The sequence below is a fragment of the Solanum verrucosum genome, unplaced genomic scaffold (genome assembly GCF_900185275.1).
Source record: "Solanum verrucosum unplaced genomic scaffold, falcon-dt-bn FXZP01000049.1, whole genome shotgun sequence".
Classification (NCBI taxonomy): Eukaryota; Viridiplantae; Streptophyta; class Magnoliopsida; order Solanales; family Solanaceae; genus Solanum; species Solanum verrucosum.
The window spans coordinates 8,532,190-8,547,753 of NW_026020221.1; the positions used below are offsets into that span (position 1 = coordinate 8,532,190).

Consider the following 15,564-nt stretch of genomic DNA (forward strand, 5'->3'; position numbering starts at 1 on the left):
GTAAGTATTTTTGGTTTTTCGTCAATTATTTATCAAACTCTGATTCTTAAGTTTAATCGAAATGGAGAAACATCTAGAAATTTCAAGAAACTACACCAGATTTTAAAATAGATTTTAAAAAAAAAACAACATAAACAACCAAATCAAAAGTTCCAAATTTGAGTTCCCGCTAATTTTTTTGGGTTCTTATAATTTCAATTAAATTTACCAGTAAGAATATGATAAATATCTAACAATTATATGGGCCGAAACTACTCAATTGATACTTAAAAGACTATTTTAAACATACTACCAAAGATAAGGGACCATTATTGTCATTTTCGCATACCCCACCAACTATAAATAATAGGTATACAACTCAACTTTGATATAGCCATTCCAATTTTAAAGTCATGGGTATCAAATATGGTTTACTTTTCTCAGTATTAGTGCTACTTCTTCTAGCACTAAAACTAGAAGCAGGAGGAATTGTAATTTATTGGGGGCAAAATGGGAATGAAGGTAGCTTAGCAAGTACATGTGCATCAAATAACTATGCAATTGTGAATATTGCATTTCTTGTAGTTTTTGGGAATGGACAAACACCAGTGTTGAACTTAGCTGGTCATTGTAATCCTAGTGTTGGTGGATGCACTAGGTTAAGCAATGACATTAGAGCATGTCAAAGTAGAGGTATCAAAGTTATGCTTTCACTTGGTGGTGGTGTTGGAAGTTACTCCCTTTCTTCTGCTAATGATGCCAGGTAAGATTTGTATAATTAGTACCATAGAGTTAATTGAATCTTTTTTTTTTTTGTTTAACCCTATGGTATTAGCCTATTAGGTATAACTAGCTCAACTAAATTTAGAGTCACAGTCAGGATTTTATACTTATAGATTGATATTTTTAGTCCTTTTCAGTTACTAAATTCTAAATCAAATGAATTTTTAAAAATAAACCGACGAATTTGAACTAGAACCATTGGGTTCTGTTGAACTCACTTCCAAAACTCTAGCTCCGCCACTATATTCCATAGTTGTCGCATAGGGCCCATTAAGAGGGAAATGCTCTCTATAGGAATTTCTTCATTCAATGAATTGACATACAAGGAAAACCTGTTCAAAGAAAGACTCCCTTTTTATATTTTTTTTTATGACACCCTTTCTTTTTTTGTTCTATTCTAAAAAGAGTAATACTTTAATATATTTGAAGAAGAAAAATAACTTTGAACTTCTCATTTTATTTTGATGACACTCTTATAACTTTAGAAATGACCACATATTTAAAACAAGTTCTAAGAATACTTTTAGTATGTTTGAAAAGAAATTATTTTCCTATCCAATCAAATACCATCATATAAAATGAAGAGAATAACTTGTCCTATAAGCATATTGCATAGACACTAATAAATGTTCAAAAGTTATTCCCACAGATATTTTGGTTGAATCAGTGTGATTAGAATGTCTTCCACTATTTCAATTTTCCACCATACGTTTTTCTAGTTAGCTAGTTAGGTGGGGAATGAGTGGAAAAATCACAAATTTCTCAGTGATTCGCGGGGAAGAAAAAACCTTTGTTTATTTGGAGCTAATTAATTGTCAAATACCCTGCAGGAATGTAGCAAACTATTTATGGAACAATTATCTTGGAGGTCAATCAACTTCACGTCCACTAGGTGATGCAATTTTAGATGGAATTGATTTTGATATAGAAAGAGGAACAACACAACACTGGGATGAACTAGCAAGAGCCCTCTCAGGATTTAGCCAACAAAGGAAAGTATACTTAACTGCAGCTCCACAATGTCCATTCCCTGATTCATGGTTAAATGGTGCACTCTCTACTGGCCTATTCGACTACGTTTGGGTTCAATTCTACAACAATCCCCCCTGTCAATACTCTGGTGGTAGCGCGGAAAATCTTAAGAGTTATTGGAATAAATGGACCGCGATTCAAGCTGGAAAGATTTTTCTAGGATTGCCTGCGGCTCCAGGAGCTGCTGGGAGTGGTTTTATACCATCTGATGTGCTTGTTTCTCAGGTTTTACCAGCAATTAGTGGTTCACCTAAGTATGGTGGTGTCATGCTTTGGTCTAAATTTTATGATAATGGTTATAGCTCTGCTATAAAGCCTAGTGTCTAAGATGTATGTCCATATAGTTGGTTATGTTGTACTATTAATTAATGTGATGAATAATGTCATGATCTCATAACTCTAAGTATATTGAGTAATGAGGCTGGCGTTCAATGTTCTTGTTGTAGTTTGTGTTCAATTACAAAATTGAGTTGTTACTTGTGTATATGTACCTTGACCTCAAGCTTTTTAGGGTGAATAGGCAAGAAATTCACTTTGTAAAAATTGAGTAGTGGGAGTGACTTTTGGGGCGGACAAGATGAAGGAAACGAGATTGAGATGGTTCAGACATGTGAAGAGAATGTGGGGGGATGCACAAGAGATTGATTATAGCTGATTTTAGGAGATGTAGAGATAGGCCGAAGAAGAACTAGGACAAGTGATTAGGCATGACACATCACATCTTCAGCTTACTGAGGACTTAACCGTAGATAGAAAGATCAAGGATTAGGACAAAAAGGTTGTAGGTAGCCGATCTTGTCGTACTTTCAAATAGGAAAGGCAGGGTGGGTTCAATTTCCTCTTCTCATTTAGTAGTATTAGTAAGTAGTCGCGTAGTATTATATTCTTCAACTTTCACTACTACCTATTATTTCATTTGCCTGTGTATCTTGTTGTTTTGTTATCATCTTTTACCTTTCAATCTTGTCTTGATTATACTTCTTTTTGAGTCAATGGTCTAACCAGAAACAATCTCTATACCCCGCAAAGGTAGAAATAAGGTTTGTGTGTATCCTACCTTTCCAGACCCCACTTGTGGGATTATACCGACAATTATAGTAGATTCAGATACAAAGAACTAACATAGAATTCCGTATAACATTAACAACTCAATTTATTCACCTTCACGGCTCCTCAAATTATTATAGCTCTTATGGCTATGAAAACAAACTACTTTGGCAACATGCCAACACACTCAATAACAAGTTTACTAAACAACAAACTCGATTTCTGATCGAGTCACGACAAAAAATAAAGCTTAATACACAACACAAACTTACAAGAAAGACAGATCGAAACGAACTATTATAACTCTCTGGTGCATACAAGATTACCCCCGGTGATATGATCAATTCAATCATCTGTAGCTTCGGTAGTTAGGAGTATACATGCAACTCTCAGCATACTTCACCAAATCTGCAGGTCGAGGGAGACGTGTTGCCACACCTGGAATACAATTGACCAAATTGTTTAATGTTTAAGTTAAACAGGACGAGTATAAAGGCGATACAAGAAAAGGAAAGGAAATGCACTCACCAAGTTCATATGCTTTGGCTGCAACACTAGCAGCTATGTGAGCTGAGATCTTTCGGATATCAGCAAAAGGAGGGTATATCATTCCCTTGGCATAATGTTCCTCAGTTACTTGAGCAGCTAAAGCTTCCGCTGTTTCATAGAAAATCAACTAGTGTTAGAGGAAAGGCAAAAAATGATCCCCAACAGAAATTCATCCCTTTGTTGTACTTACAAGCTGCTAAAAGCATGTCATCGTGCACACGGATTGTACCAGACATGACCAAGCCAAAACCAAAACCAGGGAATATGTAACAGTTATTTGCCTGTATATCGCAAGGGGAGAACAAAATCAGGAGCTGTTCCATTCTGAATCGACTATAACACGGAAAGCATATGCATTCACAATACCTGGCCAGGAATGTTGAGTTTTCCGTCGTACTCAAAAGAAGGGAATGGACTTCCACTGGCAAAAACAACGCGACCCTTTTAAAAAAAGCAAAAGCAATAGTCAGTGTCATGAATGTTAGCTAAAATGACCACAAATATAACTAGAACTGTTTCTCATCGATACTTCGTACCTCACTCCAAGTATAAGCTTCTTCAGCAGTACATTCAGCTTGTGAGGTTGGGTTTGAGAGAGCCATAATAAGAGGTCTCTGTAGAATATTTTTGGTATGTTAGCTCAAGAAATAAAAAATTTACCGGGATAAGAAGAAATGAAGCAGGAGATGGATCACCTTATTCATGCAGGCCATGGCCTCAACTACTTCTTTTGTAAATGTTCTTCCAGTTCCAGATGTCCCAATTAAGACAGTTGGCTTAACGGCCTAGATCAAAGTTTGAAGCAGGGAGAGTTAAGAATTTATAAATCATAGAAACAGAGTTTTTGACATAGAAATCGACGGTGAGGATCTCAATGCACCTTAACAGCGTCTAGGAGATTGTTGACAGGTTCGTGTTCATGAGCCCAAGGTTTCTTGAAGGCTTGAAGTGTTTCCTTGCGACCACTAACAATAAGACCCTGTACATGATCACTCATTTAGATGGACTATGTACATTAAATAACCAAGTGCTCACGTCTATCACATATAAAATATAAGATGAAAACTGAAGAGAGACTAGACTGGCTTTTCTGAGATAGATCATAGATCGTATATCTTTTATACCTTTGAGTCCACAAGCCAGATCTTTTTTCGTGTCTCCTCCACGGGAATTTTTGTCTGCAGGCAACAATATGGAAATTTATCATGTGCTACTAATTGGAATTAGAACAAATCTTCATTCTACAGTTTGTATGAATAAATCAATCTGGTACCTTGTTTGAAATTTCAAGTGCTATGAGTTCTGCAATACCAGTCCCAGCCTGCAATAATAAGACGATTAACATGTGTGACTTTGAAATCCTTTTTAATAGTTCATGATGTATGCATTGCAACTTTGAAAGTTTAACAAGAAGAAACAGAAAACAATCACGATTCCACAGGTGACTTAATTTCCTTTGGGTAAAGCTGATAAGATGACAAAGAGTTGAAAGAGATTTGAAGATTCTAATGTAAACCATAACCAACATTAGTCCAAAAGGAATCTGAAGCATCGAAAAAGAGGGTGTAGCAGAAAGTTAAGGTTTCCCTTTTAAGTCAGTATGGAACCTGTTACCCATTCAAAACATCTTTATAAACCATTTAGTTTGTAATATCTTGTGCACCGTAAACAACCCAAGTTGGAGGTGGAAATTTATCAAAAAGATAGAAACCAACCTCTCCAGCACCAAGGAACAAGAATGTATGATCACATAATGCACCTCCAAGTAGCTTAAGGGATGCAATAAGCCCTGCAAGTACGACAGAAGCTGTCCCCTGCAATAGCGGAATCAACAATCAGAAATGAACAAATCAATCTCATGAAAACATCCAGAGAGACATATAACATACCTGTATATCATCGTTGAAGACCAAATGCGAGGTACGATATTTAGCCAACAGCTCAAAAGCATTGTGGTTCGCAAAATCTTCAAACTGAGAATGAAGTTACAAACATCAGGTTCAGGTGTCACATGGTAAAAACATGATGAAACATTCATAAGTTTCAAATTATTGACCTGTACGAGAATTTTTTCGCCATAGTTTTGCTTCACAGCAGACATGAATTCATGAAGGAAGTCATAATATTCCTGAAAGAAGGGGGAAAATGTAACAAAAGCAGCTTCAGTAAGAATTCAGACTTTTGTCTACTAAGACTAACACAGGTGATAAAATAGAATGGTGCTAAAGTACACCTGTCCAGTTGCTCTCCTTTGTCTGAGACCAATGTAGAACTCGTCGTTCAGTAACTTCTCATTGTTTGTCCCTACGTCAATGGTAATAGGCAAGCACTGCATATACAAGCAAATTGATGATCAAAAAAGTTTTCATAGATAAGAATATGGTGCAGAATCAAGGTTATGATAAATTCACGAATTTTGGTACCGCGGAAGGTCTAACTCCTCCAAGTGCAGTATACAGGGCCAATTTCCCCACGGGTATTCCCATTCCCTGTGACGTTAAAACGAATGCCATATGAGTAATACATAGTGAGAAGGAGGAACGAGACGTATATATCAATTGAGGGCATCATCACCTGGCAGCCAAGGTCACCAAGTCCCAAAATTCTTTCTCCATCAGTCACGACGATGACCTGGATTGATTTTTCAGGCCAGTTCTTCAATACCTCAAGGATCCTTCCTCTGAAAATAAATTATTCATACTTTAGTTGAATGTACTTTCATGTGAAAGTAGTAAAAACACCTTTAATCCGAAAAATTTCATACTTTTCATTCAAACTGATGTATAAACCCTGTGGACGCTTAAATATGCTTCCATATTTTTGACACGCCTCACCAACAGTTGGAGTGTAGACAATTGGAAGTAACTCTTCCACATTATCAATAAGAAGCTTGTAGAACAACCTTTCATTTCGTTCCTGCAAATTACAACCGCACAAATAAAGGGAAAAGTAAGTGAAAAGGACATATAACAATATTACTTCCTTGGTTTCAGATGAAAAATCAGAACCAAAACATGTGTTCGAAAATACCTCTAATTCCATCATGGCGACATATTTGTGCAGAGGGACGTCATATTGGCGTATAGACTGCATAAGTTTTTTCTCCTATTTGATATAAAACACAACATTAATAAAGTTATTGTAAATATCAATCACACATCACAAAAATTTGAGACTTGAATTAGTAACTAATTTTACCTGAAGTTCCTGTGAGGAAATGACAGGAGGCAAAAGGCCTCTCAAGTAATGAGCATCTCTTTCTCTCTCAGTGAAGGCAAGCCCTTTGTTGTAACGCGGATCCCTCAACAAGTTGTACCCACTGTTATTACAAAGTCAAACAGGTAAGCATATATTCAAGTTTACAACGGCATTTGTATATAACAATACAATAGGTAACAACCATCCAAACAAGTTAATGATCAATAACACACCGTTCACATACCAATTCAGAAAGTAACCTTCCTGAAAATTGTAAGTCTTATTAATTCACGAACATCTCATTTAATCAGGAGTTCATTATGAATAAATATCTAATAATATTTGAATGTGAACCTAATTATTATTGTATATTAACTTGAAGTTGTTATACAAACTCATAAACTTTAAATCCTGGATCCGCACTAACATTAGAATCAAACATTTCAAGTATGACAAGTTGCAAATTGCAATCCAGCATATAGCATCTGAAAAACGGAAGTATAAAATACGAGTAGTAAATTAATAATCAATGAGTCAAATTAAGCCAGTGGCCGAACAATTCAGAGTTATTTCAAACAAAATGAAGCTGAAGCTTGAACTGATTGGGTATGTCCAAAAAACAAAATATCTGTAAACCCATATTTTAATCTCCCGTTTGGGCATAGATTGGAAGTTGAAACTTTGAAACTTCAAAAATTGAGTATTTGAAGCTATGGTTTTGAAAATTGAAGTAGTGTTTGAACATGAATTTTACTTCGGAAAAACTTGAAGTTCTAGGAGTTAAAAGTGAAATTCTCCACAAAAAAAAAAAGCTGAAACTTAAAAATACTTGAAGATCCGATTTCATTTGATCAATTTCATGGTCAAGCAGATTTTTTTTCTTTTTTTTTTGATAAACATGATGTTCGAACTAGCTTCAGCATTCCTCAACCAGTGGCGGAGCCAGAAATTTTAATAAGGGTTCAAAATCTGAGAAGTAAACACATGAACTAGTGGAAGGGGATTTGACATCTATTATACATACTTAAAAAATAATTTTATACCATATATAAATAGTTATATTTTTGCCGAGGGGTGCGGATCCCCCTCATTATATGCTGCCTCCGCCCCTGCAGGCCTCAACTAATTCCGAGATACATGTTGGTTGTAACCTCTCACCTGCAATAGATAACTCTATCCATCGGAAAAAAATACCTAGTATTTTCTTCTACTTTATTGACTATCATACCACACTCCGGATACATTAAACAGATATTTGAACATAAATTTCAAAATTTGATCCAAAATCTATTATCAAACTTAGCTAACTTTGAAAAAAATCATAACTTTCAAATTCTGAATCCGCCTAAAAAAATCTCGAGTTCAAAACTTTTGAGCAAGTAATTTACCTAGAAACGGCAATAGTCCAGGGAGTGATGCACTGATCCTCAGTGGCGCAATCCTCACCGTAAACATCCTCGACGCCACCGGTGGGAGTTGACAGATCCTTCAATGCGCTCTCCATTTTCTCCTTGTTAAATTCACACACTTTTGTTTTCTCCTTTGAAATTGATATCTTCTTTACTTCAGAAGCTCTTGTTTTTCTGCAACTCTTTCAGTTTCTCCAACTATATATATACACACAACTATTGGTGTGTGAAAGGGAACAGTTGACGGAGTATTATCCTTCTAGACTAGTAAAATATTGTTACTATTTTTATCAATAATTGAATTGAATTTTCCTTTCTCGACGACTCCTGCTTTGTATTTACACATTACACAAGTCTAAAGTTTTGACCTATTAATAATTCTTTCCTCCGTCCAACAATAGTCGTACATAATTGACGTGGCACCAGATAGGGATAACTTTATCAAATCACTCTTATTAAGTTATCTAAACATCAAAAAAATGATAGTGTTTAATAGCATCTGTCAAAAATAGACATAACATAATAAATTATTCATTGAGTTTATAAACTGAACAAGTATTATTAGATATTTTAAAATAGTATAGTGGACAAGTAAAAATGGACGAATGATGATTAATGTACCATTTTGAATATATTTAACTAAATTTGGCAAAATACTCCTGTTTCTTGTTTATTTTAGTTTGTTTTTTTATCTCTTTTAAGCTATTTATTAATTTTAATTTTTCATATGATATATTTAAAAATTATAAAATTAAAAATATTATACATTTTACATATTTTTAGTGCAAGATCGGATGATTTGAAGGTTATTTTTTAAAAAAAATTGTATCAAATCAAAATTAGATAAATAAATTTAAGAGAAGAATTAGTTAGTTGTATCATGGTTTAAATATATGTTGGGCCTAGGCCCCTCGGAGTTGATCATTTATTAATATCTCTATAAATACTTACGTTAGATTCTAATTTAAGTATATTAGGTTTAATATAAATATATAACTGTTACATTTTATTTCTTTTTTTGGAAGAACCAATTTAGATGGTATGTTTAGAAATTTTTGACGATCATTTGGTTTCACGATAAATTATGTTGAATTAGTTATGTTAAAATTAATTTCTTTTTAAAATCTACTGTTTGGTTATTAATTTAAAAATACCATGTATCATATAAAAAAAATTAAAATTATTTATTTATAAAAAATATCCTCCACTTTATTTAGCAGGAAAATAATTAGAGGAATCGAAAAACTTAGTCTCCTTTCTCTATTTATTCATGCCTTTATGTGAATGGAGGAGGAGATCGATGTAGGCGTTACATAAGAATGACGATATAAACAAAATAGTAATTAATTAAAGAATATGAAAAAACGCTTTAAGTGCATTAAGGTTCATAAATGAAATCTATATCAATAAATTTGAGTATTACCGTCTAATGAAAGAAGTGACCATATCTAAAATTTAACATTTTTTTTAAATTTCAAATAATTTTTATTAAAAATCATAAATATATCACTAGTGATATACGAACTCGAGACCACCTTAAGTCTGAACTTTTCAGATGTGTCAGAAACCATTAGGCTACAACACGTCACTATTTTAAGGGTGTCCAAAATATGTTATTTAGCCATTTGGAATATCATTCTACTTGTATATATAGTACAATTTTCTGATGAAGGGTGTCTGCTTGAACATCCTGAGTATAGTGTAGCTACACCACTGTTAGTATCACATAATCCATTCAACTTAATTTGTCTATTCAGTTTCAATTTTATACGAAGAAAATATCAAAATATCATTGTGATAAATATGTCACGTAAAAAATTAGAAATATTATGTTATCTCTAAATATTAAAAAATGTGAAATTTGAATTGGGTATTGACAAAATCTTGTCTGGCGGCTTAAGCGCTGGGCAGACATGACGCGAAAAGAAGCCAAAAAGTCCTTTTCTCATTATAGAGCTCGAACGTGGGTTGCATTTTTTTTTAATAATAAAATCTTCGAATATTCCTTTATTATATTAATGATTTTAAAATAGATAAATATCTTTTGAGTGAAACATAAAGTAGTGGATAAGAGGGGTTGTTCGAAATAACGATTATTATTAATCTCCAACTTTAATTTAATTATAATATTATAGATTTGATGTTAAAGAGTTGAAAAAAATAAAATTTCCTAGGAGGGAAAAATAAAAGTCGGTCCCTACGTTTCACTAAATGGATGTGTTTTGTATGAAAAATGGCATTGATAATAACGGGAATATTTTAAATGATTTTTTTAAAAGTAAGTAAATATAAATAAAATTAAACGAATGAAAATAAAAAAAGAGGTATTTTAGTTCGAAGACAAGTTATATATGAATTAGTTATTTTGATATTATTATTTTTGATTGACTATTTAATTTATTTGGTTGTTATATTATAATTAACATGTATTGCATAATTTCTGAGAATAAGTTGTTTATATACAAAAAATAGTTTCTACCTTTTTTAGAAAGAAAAAGATTTGAGGAACCTCATAAATATTTTTGTTATTTTCATTATTTTATCTTGAGAATTAATCTAGAAAATAATATTTCACCATCTGACAAGAATACTTTATTCCAATAATAATTTTTAGTTCTGATATAATTTATTCTTGAATTAGTAACCAAATAAAAAACAAGATCATACTGACTTAATTTATTAAAATAATATATAAACGAGTTCTTTAATTTAACTTCAGCTAATGTATATGTCATATACTTTGGGTGTGTATATAAGAGTTTGTTTGACATTGTTGTTGCAAGGCTAGAAATGATTTTATTTTTTTAGAAAAAACATTTATTTTGAAAAGTGTTTAGCAAATCCTTAAAACTGCTTCTAAATGAAAGCATAAACAATTTTTCTGTTGTTGGGGAGAAGCTAAAAAATTCTACTTATTTAAAAAGAGCAGAAGCAGAAAACTATTATTCTTAAGACTAAAATATCTCTTATATATATATATACATATTTATCAATATATCTTTTATTAATTAATTAACGTATCTTAATTTTCATTCAAGAATTTTATTTTTTATTTTATTTATGTTTAATATTATTAATATATATTATATTGTATATATTACTTTACGTATTATTTTACAGAATTAAAAATAAAAATAACAACAATATTTTTGTAGGATTAAAAAGAGAGAGAAAAAAAGTAACAATTAAAAATTTAGACTCCCAAAAAAAATAACAAATAACAAAATTTTCTTTTCTTAATTTATGTATTATTTTATTTTTATTTGAATTTTTTAAAACTTAAGAGTATTCTAACAAAAAAAAAGAAGATAATAACTCAGATTGAATCCAAAAAAATAGGTAACAAATAACAAAAAGATTCATCTTTTCAATGTTTTTCAACAATATTTATCTATATACAATATTGATTGAAAAATTGAATATGTACATTTTAAATAATTAAATTTAAAAATGTAATTAAAGTTTCTGTATTAGTCGTTTAAAATAGTTTCTCTTTATAAAATAATCTTAATATTAAAAGCACATTGATAATTGCCTTTTTTTTTCCGTAATTTGACTCTTAAAAACACATTTTTTAAAAAGCTAGCCAAACACAAATTATTATTTTTTAAAGCACTTTTTTGAAAAGCTTTGTTAAAAAAACACTTCTTATATAAGCAGTTTTTCAGAGCAACGTCAAACAGACTCTAAATAAACACTTAAACTAATAAAATTGAATAAGTAAAAACACATATTATTCTACAAAAATTTCACAAGATTACCACATATAATATATGAGTCTACTTATTCAGCTTTATATAAAATACGTTTATATATTTTGTCATTTTCATCTTCAAAGGGTAACTTTATGAGGGTGATTTCTCGAGTGGTGGGGCACAAGAAGTAGGTGTATAATTGATATTTTTTATATATGAATATACGTGGACCTTAAAATTATATGCTAAAGTAGTAGTAGCAGCCTCTTAGCCACCTTTGATGACTTTCAACTTTATAGTCCACTCAACGACGCGTATTATTTTTTCTAATAAAAACAATTTATGAGTACTACTTGAAATTGAAAGAAAGAAAAAAAAAATAAAGGAATATTTCCACGATTATAATCAACCACTTGTCTAGTGCATCAATTATACGACTAGTATTGAAAAATATCTTTTTCCTCCTATTTTCTGTGAGGTTATTTGATTAAATATAAAAAATTTAAAAAAATAGTTGTATGAATTAAATGCATAAAAAATATTTGAAATAATTATGTTAAATGAGAAAATTTATAGTGTTTTTCGCCTCACAGAGGGAAATTTTACGTTTCATGCCAGCATCATGTGTTATGACACCAAGAGCTTGTTTGGCCATGCGATATGATATCATGATATGGTATCATGATATGAAATCATGAGATGAAATTGCAGTTTTGTTTGGACATGCGATATGGAATTTGTGTTGTATATTTTCTCATAAAAATCTCATAAGTTGTAAAACTATTAAAATAGCCCCAATTGTTTATTCAATTTTATCAAATAAACAAAAATTTATAAAATCGCATAATAAATTATTACAAAGTTATTTGTTCTCCACTTAAGTGATTGTTTCATCTAACTTTAATTTAATAAAAAAAATTAAACATAAATTGTAGTGTACTAGTCTTTAATATAATCTTCCTACATAGTACGGACAATTTCCTTACGTTGAACTTGCATTTCTCAATCATGTGACTGAGAAGACGAACCAACATTGTTGCTTTGAGCCATTTGTTGGTCAATATCATCCGCAACTATATTTTCATGCTCATAGACCATAAATATTTCATCAATACTTTGGTATTCTTGCAAATAATTATGTAACACTGCACAAGCTATGACAATTTTCACTTGTGTATCAATATCATAATGGTTCATGCCTTGTTTTAGTATTCTAAATCTATTTTTCCAAGCTCCAAAAGTCCGTTCAATCACATTACGCAGAGATGAATGCCTATAATTAAACAGTTCTTTGGCATTTTGAGGCTCTCTTTCACTTCCTCGGTAATATTGCAAATGATAGTGTAGTCCTTTGTATGGAGCTAAAAATCGTTTTGTGTTTTGGAAACCAGCATCAACAACATAATATTTATCTACCAACAAACATTTTATAAAGAATTACTAAAGCATATGTGACGTAAATGATACAACTTTGTGTAAAATAATAATATTTATTCTAAGGATGTAATTTAAAGTTACCATGTGGGGGAAATGGAAATTGTGACGTTGGTTCAACAAGTGCATTCTCAAGTACTTTACTATCATGTGCAGTACCTTCCCAACCAGCAACAACGAAGGTAAATCACATATCAAAATCACAAGCACATAAGACATCTTGTGATGTTCTTTCTTTGCGATTACGATATGCTTGTTGCACCGCTTTAGGAACCTCCCCTTCTATATATGTTCAATCAATCGCACCAACACAATCCTACCAAATAAAAAATACATCAATATTAGTTTAGTGAACATAAAATAAATTGGAAGCATTATAGAATGCACTTCATAAAAATAATGTTTGTAAGAGTAACAAAAATAGTGCTTCCAAGACAATGCAAAGTCATAAAATAAATTTTATCTCTTTAAACAAAGTTGATAGGAAATATGTAACTAAATACTAATAACTTACACATAAAATATAAATGTGCACTTATTAAGGCCATAAAATAAATTTATTACTCAACAATTGGTTGGTGTGAGTTAAAGTGACTATATGTTGGTGAGAATAATAAATTTTATGTCGGTGAGAATAATAATTTTTAAAAAGTAATGATGTGATTATAAATTTTATTTGCATATGATATAAATGGTTAGTAGATATAAATGTGGGGTTGTTTTAACAAAATATAAACTCGTGGATCAATTTTTGTATTAAAATATCTCAAATCATGATATGGAATTCTCATATAATTCCATATCATGGTTTTTGGAGAATATGGAATCACATCTCATGATATGGAATCATGAGATAGAATCAGCGTAAAATCGCATGTCCAAACGCTGATTCCATCTCACAATACCATATCGTGATATGGTATCGCATGACCAAACGCCTACTAAACTTGCACTTCACGTATTTTATTTTATTTATACTGATCAACTTGAACCCTTTAGATTAAATACAGGTTAATAATAGAAATGTGACATTTTCTTCTAATTAAGAAAATTATGTCATATCAAATAAAATAATTAGTAATTACATTTTAAAAATCAATAAGGATTGTGATAAATGAGTGAGAATTGTGTCATTTTTAATTGAAAATTTCGAATTTGAACTTTATTAAATATAAAATTACTTTTGTTACTCATGTTTTATTCCCCACTTCCCTCCCTCCTTTTAGAAAAACAAATAAAAAATTCAATTACAGTAGAAGAAGAGCTCATTCGCTGCACCACATGATTGATATTTTTAGCCCTCCGTTAATTGCGGTATCAATAACGCTGCATGATTGGGATCGATCACTTTTTTGCATTTTAGTATCACTACTTGCCAAAAACTAAATGGATAATCATAATTCCATTATCCTAATTAATCAATCATATTTTAAGTTGTCAAAAAATCAAACCAACTTTATTCATCTTTTGATTTGAGTTGTCAACCACATGGTTGGCATCTAGTAGTACCTCTTTTCCTTTTCTTAATTTTTTTTTTTAGAACACTCATTGAAGCTAAAGAATATAAACATGAAAAAATTAGGAGGAATTGAAATTAATGATTAATTAGGTTACCAAAAACAATAAAGTAAAAGAAAGGTTGAATCATTATACTAGTACCTGAATTAACCTAAACCAAAATTAGATTTAGAAGAACACATAGATTCAAATAGAAGAAACAATTAGTCAACATGAGTAGAAATTAAGTATCTTGAACCAATTAATTAGCAATTCAACATTTCAACTACAAGAATTCATCCAAGGAGAAGAAAATTGAAATTATGTATATTAAAGATTTTTTTAATCTTATAATCTATAATTAAAGATTTGTATAATGTACCAAAATATTCTTTCATCTTGTGATCTTAAACATATCATGTGGAAAGTAGAGATTAAAGAATTGTCAAAAAAGGAAAGAGACGTCAGACTAAAAATAAGACAAAAAAATTAAAACATAATATCTGGACAATTTCTGTGTGTGATTAATGTAAGGGAGTTGCAACCTATATATAAGGTACATTAGAAGACATGTAAACTATGTGATGTACTAAGTGTAACTCTAGTTGTGGTCTGAATAAGTCGTGGCTTCAATGTGGACTCCAGATATTTAGCGGGAAACCAAAAAAAAAACTCTAGTTGTGGTCTACTAAGATATTATGGTAGGAGTTCAAGTTATTAAGGGATTACAAGTCATTTAAAATCCATGATAAGTAGGGGTTCCCACTGAACTTAGGTTAATTAAGGCTCAATATTATTAAGATTAGGTGATCTAATGTCTATTTATTATAGATAGAGTTTAAGCGGAAGTAAAGTTAGCATGTAATAAATAAGTGGCTAATTAATAAATTTTAGTCAAATTAAGTGTTGGATTAATTAGGTTATAGTAGCAAATCTTCAAT

The 15,564-nt window shown here is 31.2% G+C and overlaps 2 protein-coding genes across 2 annotated transcripts; one reads left to right on the forward strand and one right to left on the reverse strand.

Moving 5' to 3' along the window:
* The first annotated feature begins 351 nt into the window (after positions 1-351).
* On the forward strand, positions 352-2,236 carry LOC125831716 (acidic endochitinase). Its single transcript, XM_049510900.1, has 2 exons — positions 352-742; positions 1,593-2,236. Exons 1-2 carry the CDS (start codon positions 393-395, stop codon positions 2,119-2,121), a joined length of 879 nt encoding a protein of 292 aa, XP_049366857.1. The 5' UTR covers positions 352-392; the 3' UTR covers positions 2,122-2,236.
* A 666-nt stretch (positions 2,237-2,902) lies between these two features.
* On the reverse strand, positions 2,903-8,311 carry LOC125831696 (NADP-dependent malic enzyme-like). Its single transcript, XM_049510880.1, has 19 exons — positions 7,977-8,311; positions 6,589-6,709; positions 6,421-6,495; positions 6,155-6,306; positions 5,965-6,070; positions 5,814-5,879; positions 5,624-5,719; positions 5,447-5,518; positions 5,280-5,363; positions 5,106-5,204; positions 4,664-4,711; positions 4,515-4,568; positions 4,271-4,369; positions 4,086-4,175; positions 3,927-4,004; positions 3,757-3,831; positions 3,581-3,671; positions 3,370-3,498; positions 2,903-3,279 (listed from the first exon to the last, which is right to left on the reverse strand). Exons 1-19 carry the CDS (start codon positions 8,090-8,092, stop codon positions 3,191-3,193), a joined length of 1,740 nt encoding a protein of 579 aa, XP_049366837.1. The 5' UTR covers positions 8,093-8,311; the 3' UTR covers positions 2,903-3,190.
* Between the last annotated feature and the right edge of the window lie 7,253 nt (positions 8,312-15,564).